The sequence below is a fragment of the Blennius ocellaris genome, assembly GCF_963422515.1.
Source record: "Blennius ocellaris genome assembly, chromosome: 16".
Taxonomy (NCBI): domain Eukaryota; kingdom Metazoa; phylum Chordata; class Actinopteri; order Blenniiformes; family Blenniidae; genus Blennius; species Blennius ocellaris.
Window position 1 is genome coordinate 21406872 of NC_137665.1, and position 13564 is coordinate 21420435.

The following is a 13564-nucleotide window of genomic DNA, read 5'->3' on the forward strand; positions in this document are numbered from 1 at the left end:
TGAGCTGGTTTCCATGTGAAAAGTACCCCCTCTCTCGTGTGTGATTATTCGCCTTAATGTGTACTTATATTTAACCCTTTGTCTTTCTATCTATCCAACTGCTCATTTAAATAAAACAATGATTGTGAGTGTAAAAACATACCTTTTAATGAGACACTTGCGCTTGCTTGTCTTTCATAAGTCTTTCATAATTCCTTTTTTCACTGGGCTCCCCTGTGCCTGCGTCCGAGGCGACGGTAGCAGTAGCGGTAGCTGGACGTTTACTCCTGCCTAGCCATGCATCCATGTTTACAGTCGGTATGCAGCTAGAGTTAGCTAGCTTCGCGAATCGTGCGCGCCCGCAGCAAGAATGTGAACCTTTTTTTTTTTTTTTTTTTAAAGCGCGCCACTTTATAGTCTTTTCATATTATGTGCATTGTAGTGTTACAATCACTGTGGACGAACTGCTACTCATGGAAAATAAACGTATGGCCTTACTAAAATTCATGATATAATACAATATAATATAGTATAATTTTTTTGTGTGTGTGTGTGGATACTGTAGGCTAATTTATAATCTTTCTGCGTACCCCCTGCAATACCCTCGCGTACCCCTAGGGGTCCGTGTACCCCCGGTTGGGAATCACTGGTGTAGACGGACATCATTTTCAAAATGTTTAAACCTGAAACCTTTCCAAATCATAATTGCAAAAATGATTACTTTTCACATGGAACGGGTCTGACCGACAAACTGTTTCACTGCTTTAGGCCCGACAATAGAAAAGTCCCCCTATGAAAAGCAGAGGAATCCACAAATAGTGTTGATGTTTAAGTGAGTCTGATGATTTCTTTCCTCAAATTCCCTGCTGCTGCATTTCGAAGCGAGTGCCTCTGAACCAGGGTGAACTGAGTGGAGCCGAGGAGAACCTGGCATCCTGCAATGGTTGTAATTGTGGAAGTGATGTAATGTGGAAGGAACCGGCGCTTAACAACAAAGTCGCTGTTTCAACAAGAATCGGCGATGGCCCTGAGATTACACCAGTGGGAGTTGACCTTCAAGCGACAAAGGCTCAAGAGGCTTCATTTTGTTTCTTTCCCAGGATTCTGCAGAGCTGCACTCGTCCCATTTCTCTATTTGTTCTGTTTTTATCACGTTACACAGACCTCACACCCGTTTGAACTCGCTCACCTTTCTTCACAGGCGTGGCGTTCCTGGGTGCTTGCGATGGCGGCGCTCTACCAGCAGAGGGGGTGGTGGCGGCGGGTTTGGCGGCAGCAGCCTTGGCAGCGGAGGGGGTTTTGGGGGCGGCAGGTTTGGCTGCGGCGGTGGAGCTCTTGGCAGTGCTGGCGCTGGCGGGGCGAGTGGAAGCCGTGGCGGGGCGAGTCGACGCCGTGGTGCCGGTGGAAGGCCTGCGGGAGATCAAAAAAAAAAAAAAACCACGGAGGAGGTCAGACGACCCTGAGCTGGAGGGCGAAACCTCACGGTCCCGTGAGCTTCATCCACACTGATTCCACAACTTAAGAGAACATAAGGAGCCACAATTAATCGGAGCTGACTGGAGCATTTGAGTGCCCGAGCCGGTCGCACCCCGGGGCTGCGAGGGGCTCGGAGTGGTCGTGACAGGACGGTGACGTGCCACCATGAGTCACCGCCGCGGCCAGAGGGCGCCAAGAGGCAGCGCAAACAAACAAGACTCAACTCAGACATTGTTCAAGGGCGGCGGAGACTGTGACCTGAATATCTGTGGCAGCAGCTCAGAAGCCAAAGAATGAAGAAGTTCACAGAGAGAGGTCCGGTCCAACGGGGGGGGGGGGGGGAGGGGGGTCAGAGGACAGAAGACCATAACCCTGTCTGTAACCACAGTGCGTTTTTAACGTCACCTGTCACTTTATACTTTAGATTTTATTTGGAGTTTTATTCTTTGTTATTTCTATTTAGTAAAGCTTGGTGAAGCTGGTCAGGAGGGCCAGCTCCGTCCTGGGCTGCCCCCTGGACTCTGGAAGCGACAGGAGGGTGGTAGTTAAGGCTCCTCCATCATGGACAACACCACCCACCCACTGCACGGGACTGTAGAGGAGCTGAGGAGCTCTCAGTGCAGGACGGAGCAAGTCCTTCATCCTCACTGCTGTTAGACTGGACAAGACTGTAAAGTAACCTGCAATAACCTGCAACTAAACTATGTGCAATAACCCCTGCATCTACGTCACTTTATCTACGTCACTTCATCTACGCCACTTAATTGACCACTTGTTAGGACTGAACCTGCTCTGCCAACACTGGTATTATTTTTTACTATAGTATGTTTATTGTACTTTATTCTACACTTTACCCCCCATCATAGTTTATTTTCCTTGTATTTCATCTTACTGTATATTTTGCTCCCCTTAGAACTTATTATACTTTATTATAGTCTGTGATTTTTATCTTATTTTTATTTTAGTCCTATTTTTTTTTTTTTTTATATATATACTTACTATTACTTTCTACTGTAAATATTTTTGGTCCTTAGAGTTCTTGATAGTCATTGTATATAAGATTCCTCTATTCTTACCTAACTGTTTGCACATTTCTTGTCTTTCCTACTCATGAGTCCTTAAGAGCAGAAAGTAACAAGTACATTTCTCCTTGGTGATCAATAAAGGCTTATCTTATCTTATCTTATCTTAAGAGTCTATATAATATTGTACATACTTATGTATTTTATTTTTTTAGCCTTATCCTATTTTGTTCGTTCTTTATTCTTTTGCTCCCTCTGTGCTGCTCCTGCCCTGTTAAAGCTGCTGGAACTTGAATTTCCCTGAGGGAGTCGTCCCAAGGGATTAATAAAGTCATTCTGAATCTGAGAGGGCAAACTGACAACCTTCATTACACCTGATGATAAAACTGCTGAGTGCCACACTTGCTTTTTTTTTTTTTTTTTCGGCTTTTTTCAAACGTGGACTTCTGAAGGGGCAGCATGAACTTTTGATGCTAAAACCCTGAGAACATACAATATGTATACACCAAGACCTGCAAGAACGTGGATCATACCATCAGAACCAACAAATAACAGAGGGTCTAAGAATGACAACAGAAAAAAAGAAATGATTTAAATACACATACAGTCTAATTTGATGACCTGGGCTGGACCTGTGTGTTTCTTGCAGGGTGTATGATGAAGAGTTTACTGGTTTTAGAGGAAGATATAAATGAAGTTCATGTTGTAAGGTCTTCCTGAGGACCAGGCCAGCTCAGCTCACACCGTCTGTTTAACACCCAGAAGAGAAATAGACCAGACTTAATTGATTATTATTACTGCATCGGGGGATAATAATGCAATGTTTATCTCCCTGGCACAGTGATTAAAAGCACCAACACCCCAGACAACACGCATCAAACTGACGTGCTCGGAATGAAGAGCGATCGGCTGTCAGACTTTAAGAGTGAAATAAACTAAACTCACCGTCTGTAATGGATTTTCAAATGAATCTGTTCCCGATGTCACGTAGAATCTGATATGAAACACCCTGGAAATAAATATTGATGGTGTTTCATACATTTTTTTCCCCAAGACATCATGGCATTTATTATGTAAAACATGAAGTTTTCAAAAAGTTGTAAAAGACCTGGGTTTCAATTTATTAAAATTCTAATTAAAAGAAAAATTCCCAACGTGGACAAAGAGAAAGGCATAACAGTAGTAGTGAATGTAGATTTGATATTTCAGTGTGAAGCCGAGCTGCTGATGATAAAGTCTAATCTCGCGGCGGCAAACATAAAGCCTGCGGACCAAAACCACACAAACCAAGCAACTTGTAAGAATTTCAAAGACGTTCCAACAAATTTCCTCAGAGTTTTGGACGCGACACGACGGTGAGGGCCGAGCTGAGATGGAGGCCCGGCACCTCACTGCTCCCAGACCAGCCTCAACGCCCCAGCTGTCAGGGTGGGTTTGTAAAAAAAAAACACCCAGAATGCAACAGCTCTACACGTTTTCCGGACATCTCACTGTATTTTGCACCAGAAGGTTTCTTTTGTTGAGACCGTCGTCATTATCAGTTGCGATTGTTTGGTTTTGTAAAAATATATACATTTTCATCATCTGTGCCACGACAAAGAAAAACTAGAATTTAAAGGTAATGGCAGCACTATTTCACCGGCCCGGCCCACTCGGGGTGAAACTGGGCTGAATGTGAAACGTGTTTGACACCTCTGGTCCAAACACTGACGAGAGGTCTGGGCTGAGACGACTCGTCTGACAAACTCCCCACAAAGTCCCCCGGGGGGGGGGGGGGGGGGGGGCAGGAAGTGAGTCACGACGGACCCCGGAGAGGCGTCCCGACCCGGCCTGCTCCCCGGAGTCCCGTCTCTCTCGCTCCACACCCGGGAGGAAACCCCCTCCAGGGGCCGGGCTGCGTCAGCCTGAGTGGAGCAGCCTACATGCAGCGGTCCCGACAGCGGCTGCACTCACTGCCCGCTTCTAAATAAAGAACTGTGAAGACGGCCAAGTTAAAGTTTAATACTGAGAAGAGAAGAGCCGGGGAGCAGAGCGGTGAAGGTGTGCGTGCCGCTCACGGCCTGGCAGGAGCATCGGAAGGAGGCTTGTTAAGGTGGAATGAGATTAGAGGCGGCCTCGCTGCAGGGGGCGCGGCTGCTTCACAAAGCGAAAGGTGTGTCAGTGAGAATCACACTGTTGGATCACGTCCGGATTGCTTTAAGGAGAAAAAAAAAAACAACAACCCCTCTGGCAACACAAAACTGCTGACGGAGTCGTCGGTGACGCGTTGATTTAAGAGTGCCTGGCGGCGGCCGTGTTTACCGGGAAATCAGAGCGGGTGAGAAGTGCTGATGGGGAAAGTGGCAAAGAAAATCCCTCTGAGGATTTATCGCTGGGACAAAAGAAACTGATGAAGAGGTGGAGAGAATTAAAGAGCTTGGACACTGAAAGACGTGAAGGCTTGACAGTGTGAATGAACTAAAACAGGCCTTTTTCTACGAAACCAAACCTGTCGAAAAGCATCAAACGGCCCAAAATCACACAGAAATCAACAGTTTGAGCTAAAAGAAACTACGCGTGTCAAACAAGACGCTCCAATCCGACCAAACCACCAAGAAAATGGTGAATAATTCAAAGGAAAAAACAGATTTTTGGTTAAATACAAGAGCCGAGCTGAGATGAAGGGTTGCAAATCAGCCTCAAAGCAACACTGTCAGCGGGTAAAAACACCCAGAATGCAACAGTTATAGTAGCTTTCTGGACATTTCACTGCATTTTGCATCAGAAAGTATAATTGAAATGAACTTTATATTAAGATTGCCATCAGTTTCAGGAGTAATTGTCTGGTAAACTGAATATACTGACAGGATTTCTACAAAAGACCGGCCACACACTGTTACTGGAAGCACCACTGTCATTCTACATTATGTCGTATTTGGAGGAGTGAGACTTGATGGGGGAGTCGAATTATTTGTCCACGATAAACCACTTGCTTCCATTAGACCTTAATGTATTCCCCGAGTGGGTAAAATGTTGAGATATTAAGCAGGAAATGAAAAGACGGCGGTGAAACAACGCAGTGGAGTAAGTCTGAAGTACAAGATAACGCTGACAGAGAGCGGCATTAGTGATGAAGTATGCTAATGGGATATTGGAGGAGAAGGTTCTCAATAATCCCTCTGATGAAAGGAGCACAGATAATCCAGGAAGGCTCACAAAACCAAGCCGGACGACGTCCCAGAGCCTCGTGACAAGTGATGTTCTTTGTCTGCTTCAGAGGAAATATTGTGTTTACTTTGCTTTGGACCCGAAGCAGGAGCTTCTATTATTGGACACATCTGCTTTCTATTGAAAGACAGTGGGACTTAACTTTAATAATACACCAAACTCTCAGCCGTGACCCATTTTTGTAAGAGAAGATGGAAAACACTGGGGGGAAAATCATTCTGTATGAATATTACAGAAAGGAGCACACCGCAGGATGACATGAGACGTTTATTAAATGTGCCTAAGAAATGATGAAAGCAGAGAGTCACTCACTAAATGTACTAGTTTCCAATATTTGAAGTGTAACTGTATACCTCAGCATCTATTTCCTCATTGCAATTATTTTTCACAACGTTCACTTATATAATCAGGCTTTTGGAGATGCTGAATATGTTGCCTCCTCTTTCTATTTAAAGTTTTACAGTAACTCTTTGTCTATTTTTCTCCATTTCACCGCCGGGATCACAGCGATCATTAATTAACGCCAGTTTTTTCTTTCTGGTTTGCATTTGGAAGATGAGAGTCATTTTCTCACAGGAGCTGCAAGTCAGTGAAACACAAACTGGTTCAACCCACTGAAGTGCCGTTTGCTCGATATTTCAAGTGAAAACGCAGAAATTGTAGCTTTTTTTTCGGGGGGGGGGGGGGGGTTCAACATTTTGAAAACGACGTCCGTTTCCACGGAAACGGCAGAAACGTTGAAAACGTGGTGTTTGTAGTAAACGGACTTACAAAACACATGTAAAGTTTTGTGTTTTCATGAGAAACACGTTACGTAGACGGAGCCTGATGTTCTGACGTGATGCTCTGAGGGTGGACCTTGATAGACTGCATTCCCACCAACTCAATACGTTCGTATTTTATTTTGTAATCAGGCTCAGCTCGAGCTCAACGACTGACAAGCCTGCAGGAGTTAGCGTCGCCTTACAGGCATTGAACTGGACGCAGTGCAGAGAAAGCTGCACCTTGTGGCTCCAGAACATGAACAGAAACGTGGTGCAGCTAAAAGGTCCGACTGCAGCTCCTGCTTTCCCTCGAGGCCAGAAACATGGCCGCCTGCTGCTGCTGCTGCTGCTGCTGCTGCTGCTTTGTTCGTCTGGAACAAGACTCTGATTTAAATAATGAGACGGGGAGAAGAGGGGAAAAAAAAAAAAAAAAAGGGTGAAATGAGTGAGCAGGAGCAGAGAGAGCAAGCGGACAGACGGATTCCCTGCAGCAAACGGCGAGCGACCCAGCTGCAGAGGATCTTCCCCCCTCTGAAGACCAGCAGTGAATTGAAGACGACGGCGTGTTAATTAAGCAGCAGAACGACGGAGGCAGAGCCGTCGCCCTGGTAAGTGAGCCTGATCGAAGCTCCGCTGCTCCATCTTCACTCAGGTATTTATAGCCAGACAGGTGGGACTCGCTGGGGGGGGGGGGGGGCTTTAGCTGCTGTTAAATGCTCATTTTAAATACAGACCCTGTTCAGTAACGTGGAGAAAATCCAGCTGAAACGACAACAAGAGCTTTGTAATTGTACAGTTTGACATGAACTGTTGAAAGAACAACTGAATTGTGAACTAAAAAACAGAGAAGTCCTAGTTTAGGACCTTTACGCTCATCGTGGTGGACTTGGGAATGGGAGTTTGCAGGTTCAAATCCCACAGCAGGCAGTCACCACTGTAAGTCCCTGAGTGTGACCTTTGACCCCCATCAGCTCCATGGAGCACTCCATGTGGCCTCACCTCCACAACCGAGTAACAGAGCAGAAAAAAAAGGAATTTCCCCAAAAGGGATGAATAAAGCATGGTTACTTTTATTTTAGTTGAATTTAGTCACAGATTTCTGCAGAAGTGGACTAAATGAAATGTTCCACCTGTATTTTTATGGGTAAACTATGATGGTTAATTCCTCAGAGAAACACTGCAGTACATCCTTCTGGTCCTCCACCGTTTAAAATCTATAAAAAATGCATCGTAGACCAACTAATAAACCTGTTGATTCTGGTGAAGCTCAGTGAGGAAGCAGAAATTCTGTGTTTCAAATATCAGTAATTGCCTCATGTTGAGAGACACGCCTCCTCTAACCCCCCCCTTCCTCTCCTCCCTCCAGATTATTCACTAAATCCATTTAGTAATTGCCTGTGCAGCTGCACAGTAACAGACCGGCGGTGGAGGGAGAGTCAGTGGCCACACCCAGAGCAGCAGGTCGTCTGCTCGCCGCCGGACGCCTGGCTGGACGGTGTCTGGGCGGAGGCCCTGAGCGGCGCCGCGGCCACGTGGGGACCTTACACCGGCGCTAATTTGTTAGATCACGAGGAGGGCTGCGTTCAATCCACTCCCCATAAAAGTGCATCACCCCCCCGGGGACCGCGGGTGAGGAGAGGAGCGTGACTAATGTGGGAACAGCTCGGCGGTAGAAGAGGCTGCTGGCCGCCCAGGAACCACATCACTTCCTTTTCCCGGGTCGCACACGGAGGAGCGGACGTCCTTTGTCTGTCCTCTAACACCGGAGGCCGGCGTTTTGCCTTTGTTTGAGACGTGCCCTCTTTCCCCGCCTCCCTCTGCATGCCGAGCTCGGCCTCTTCTCTACGTCTCTGGCAGCCCAGCGGGGACGCCATCACTTATTCAAGCATGCAGCCTCCATACTCCACTGCCACCATTTTTTTTTTTTTTTTTTTTTTTTTGTCTTACTTCACTTTGCTGCAGCCGCACGTCACGTGTGCGCCGACCACGTGCACGTCTCCCTCCCCTCCCCCCCCCCCCCCTCACACCGGCGAAACGAAGGCGTGCTCTGAATCGCAATTGCACGCCGTTCCTCCACATGTGATGGCGCCTGTACGGTCAGCCGTCGTGCTGGGCAGTTTGAAGGCTTCAATGCATTCGGAGACGGGGAAATCCTCATCTGCGGCTGCGCAAGGAGAACCAGGAGCCACTTAATATTGATGCACACAAGCTGGGACATGAAGTACGAACATGCAGGGCAGCGAGGGAGGATTTGAGGGTTGGGTATTTCCCATGGCAGGCTGCAGGTGTTTGTGTGCTCACTGTGAAGGACGAAACACTGTGAAGGACGAAACACTGTGAAGGACGAAACAACACACCTGTAAAAGATGCATGCTGCAGATATATAAAGACAGCAAGTACAGACTCTTTTATACTCCACTGCAGACACCTGCTGACGTTTCACTCACACTGAAAGACGACTTTAACAGGCAAGTCCCTGCTTTGACGTTCCTCCATTTTTTTTTTAAATATCAGATAATTATAGACTTTGGGAGTTGAAATTCCTTAATCAGTCCATGATTTCAAGGCGATTTCACGTTCAAAAAGTCAGTGAAAATCTGGGAAAGCGAGACGAAACCGTGCAGGAAGAAGACAGATATCTGTCTCAAACTTTACTGATGACAAAAAGATGACTTGTTACTTAAAACTCAAGGGCCAAACGTTTGAGAAAGACTGGAAGAAATGGAACGCCTACAAGGAACGTGACACCGAGAACTAAATGGACTGAAGGACTGAGAAAGAAAAACAGGCATACTGGAGACGCCCCTCTGTATTTCTGTTTATCACCATTTGCAATAATTTTTTATACTTAACTTTAACAAAGTTAAAAAACAAAGAAAAGTCAGCGCTTCTCTATGTTGTATATGTACAATAAATATTCTATATAATACCGTGTGGGTCAGATGTTTGGGATTTTGGCTCAGACCAACAGGTACAAGCTTGTGTAACTTCCCACAGGCAGACAGGGACTAATAACATCCACTGATAGCACTTTACCAATCAGCCTGCCGGAGTTCAGGTTATTTTATGATTGTATTTAATTGCTGCTGAGCTAGTTTCAGCACATTGTACTATACTGTGCTATAACATGTCATTTATATGCAGAATACGAAGAATCAACATGGCAAACTGTTCAGACCAATATCTTGTTTAGAGACAAACATTACTTAATTGTCTTGTAGGGCTGCTCGATTATGGAAAATAATCAGGATTATTTTGGGCAATATTGAAATCACGGGTATTTACATGATTATGTCTTTGAATTTGGAACAGCATTTATTGAACATGTTTTTAAAAAAAACAACTGTTAAATATATAAAAATAGCTTATAATGTAGTAGTAAAAAATAAACTGTTGTTCTGCACTCAATGTTTTGACAACAAGAAATAAATAAAATACAATAAGAGGTAGATAAACTCCAACAGAAACACTTTGATAAATTGTTCCAAAACAAGCTGTTGGAGGTGTGGAGCAGATGAACGGCAGTCTGAAACTTTCTCCTTCATTCCAACACACTTCTCACAAATGCTTTTTTCCTCTCGTCCCTCTGTGGAAGCTTCACACACGCTGGGACAACAAAACTACTTCCTCTCTACAAAATAAAGTTCCCCATAACTGGGCGAATTATGACCTTAACTGATCACCACAGTGGGGAACTTTATTTTGTAGAGAGGCGGGGTTTCCGCTCGGTAGTATTCTGGTGCACCAGCGTGTGGCGCTGCGCTCTCATGCAGGAGAGAGAGAGAGAGAGAAAAGAAGAGTCACTGAGAAGTGTGGGTTAATGAAGAATAAAGTCTCCGTCTGCCGTCCATCGGCTCGACATCGTTTAACGCCGTTAGATTCCAAAATCCTAATCACCTTTAAAAGTCCATTAATTGAGCAGCCGTATCGTCTTGTCACTGTGTAGAGAAACGTGTGACTGGAACTCAACTGACATGGTGGCTTTGGCACTTTGGTTTTTCCACAACTGGCATTTGAGCCTGGTTCCCTCACGCTCAGGGTCAGGGTCCACACGAGTGCCGCCGCCGGGCCAGGAGTGACATTTCACACGCCGACACATCAAAAAAATACTGATTTCCGTCGTCCGACGCCACAAACCCGGAACTTGTGGAGCGTGAGCAACACGTCACTTTCAACTGGACACCCTCACTGACCCGCTGCTCTTTCAAGTAAAGTGCAGGGCGAGAAAACAAAGAGCTTCATCTCCATCAAAGACGCTCTCTCACCCTCACTGGAACCACTGGGAGGGAAAATAAAGGAGAGGAGACAAAGGATGATTTCCAACAAGGAGCCACTTGCAGCCACCGCTATGAAACCTAATTCGATTTCCCTGCAAACCCCTGGCTGAAGAGGAGAAACAAACATTTGTGAGTGGGCTGAAATTAGATTGATGTCACTGAGTGAGCCTGCATTTAGTCTGCACTTGTATTCGTCTGATAACTGGAACCTACACAGGGTGGAATTAAATCAGCCGGGGCCTCCGAGTCACACTGGATGAACCCAGTGCCCCACAGCCCTCCACCACTCCGCTGATAGCGAGCGTGAATTAAGCACCGGGGCGAGGTAGGGAAAAGGGCAAAATCTAATTAAAGCTGAAATTTATGGGCCCGTCAAAGCAGATCACACAGACAAACGCTGACGTGAACACACACACACACACACACACTGAACAAAGTGCAGCTACAAAGAGTACAAGGAGATGTCAGAGGAGACAATCACCAGCTCTCTCTCTCTCTCTCTCTCTCTCTCTCTCTCCCTCCCTCTCTCGCTCATATGTAGGTCTACTGCAGCACAATCCTTCCCCGAGCCGCACGTCAGACTCCAAAGTAACACAAAAACTCACAACACAAAACCGTCCAGCCGAGCGGCGTGGAGGCTGCATTCAGCGCACATCAGGCAGGGAGGACGACCGACAGACCTCCCATTCGTCTGGACAGTGGGAAGAGAGTGTGGCCTGTGGGAGTGTGCGCCGCCTGAGACGCAGGGAATACAGAGAAAATGGAGAAAGACTTTGAAACACAATCTGCCGGAGCGCAGAGGCGAGCGGGCAGAAAGGTGGCCTCCTCACAAAGCAGAGAGAAACGATGGAATAGAAAATCAAGTCCATTAAAGTGACATTCACACTGAAAACGTTCTATTCGACCTGTTGCCAAGCTCATTACCTTCTCTTTGAAGACGCCGCTCCAAAGCCTACGGACGAAATGTCAAATCAGATGCGACTCTCTAACCCAGTGTTTTTCAACCTTTTTGAGCCGAGAGACACTTTTTTGTTTGAAAAACTCTGGAGGCACACCACCACCACCACCACCACCACCACCACCACCACCACCACCACCACCACCACCACCACCACCCGAAAATGTTAAAATGTGAAACTCTGCAGCCTCTATTAACAATATAAAGTCTTTCTCATCAAAGTTTTATCAACAGGAATCAAATAAATACAGAAAAAAAGTATTTCCAATGTGTTTTTTTAATAGTGACTCCCTCAGTGTGAAACCTGGACCTGATGGATGAAGAGCTGAGATCCTGGTTCACATTCTTCCTTTTCTAAAACTTCTCCATCACTGTCACTGACACAGTACTTTGATACAAGATGGTAGCAGGAGGTGGAGATGAACCACACTGACGTCTGTCACTTTACATTTCACCGGCAAAGTTCTGTGCTGCCCTCTAGTGGTGAAGAGTATTTATACATGATTACTCTGCAACACACTGTGAGAGCAAATGTTTTTTTTAGAAAAAATGTGAAATTGGATCATTTCCCACGGCTCACCTGACGACATCTGGAGGAAACACCAGTGGTTGAAAAACACTGAACTAACCGACAGATTTACAGCACAAGGATGACATTATCGCCAAACTCCAACGTGACCCTGAACTGAATTCTACATTTCTAAGGAAACAAACATAAACAAACAAATGCTAAAAAAATCTCCCTGCTGCACTTTTTGACGGTAAAAAAAACAACAGGACAGTTCACAGTAAGGCTCCTGGTCATTACCTACGTGTCCTTCAATAATTCTTTTTAATCAGATGTTTGCACACCGACCAATTGTATAAAGCTGTAATCTGAGCATAATCTCCTCAATCCAACTGCTCCCGCGGCACATGGAGCGCAGGGGGAGGGGGGAGGGGAGGAGGGGAGGAGGAGGGGAGGGCCCAGCACCTTTCCTGGCAGGTGGAGTGAAGCAGCTGGCCACTAAGTTTGTGTTGGAGGAGGCATATGTGAGCACACGTCTCAGCTTTAACTGATAAATTAGGATCGTTTTCTGCTCGCTCTGCCTCAAGTGTGACCTTGTTCTCTGTTCCTCATTGCAAACCTTTAAAAAGATAGTTTATCAAGGATTAAAACAGAAATGTGACCGGTACATGAGTTTGTGACCAATTACCTACAGTTTTTTTTTGTTTTTTTCGGCACTAAGACAAGAAATAAAGACGACAACAGTTGTGTTTCCAGCGGCTCAGAGTACCGATGTGGTGTACACCGACACCCACATGCTTCCAATGTTTTGCATTTTCACTGGAAAACCTAATATTCTCCTTGGTTTGCTTCTATTTTGGCTTTGCTCGCTCAGTTATGCTTTTTGGACAAACTACGTTTCCATTTCTGACGAGGTCAATTCTATACTGGTGACCTGTCATGTTTGTACAGTACTTATAAAATGTAGAGATGGCTACTTTTGTCGAGACTAAAAAGCCAAAATTGTCCACCATCTCTTGATATTTCGATGGCTCCGTCCATCTGACCTGACCGAAGGGTGAGGAGCACCCAGTCCAGAGCTTCACCTTTCTGCTTCTCGCTCTGTTCAGGGATCACAGGTGAATCTTACAGCAGAAAGCTCTAATGACTCCCAGCGAGTGACTGTTTTCTTTCTTTGCTTTTCTCTGAACAAGTTTGCCACAAATGTTCCAACCTGCTTGACTTGCTGATTCAAATTCGACGGTGTGTGTGTGTGTGCTGCCGGACGTACTACGTGGTGACATAACAGCAAGGAAGGAGGCCATTTTTTAAACTAAACTAAACAAACAAACAAACACACATCATGCAGAGCCAGATGGATCAGCAGTAAATCT

The 13564-nt window shown here is 45.8% G+C and overlaps 1 protein-coding gene across 1 annotated transcript in view; it reads right to left on the minus strand.

The window, feature by feature from the left end:
• Window positions 1-13564, minus strand: part of prr36b (proline rich 36b) — a 37170-nt gene that overhangs the window by 4948 nt on the left and 18658 nt on the right. The window contains exon 4 of the mRNA XM_080511224.1: window positions 1169-1389. Within this exon, the coding sequence (XP_080367350.1) occupies window positions 1169-1389 (221 nt within the window). The remainder of the gene's footprint in view (window positions 1-1168; window positions 1390-13564) is intronic.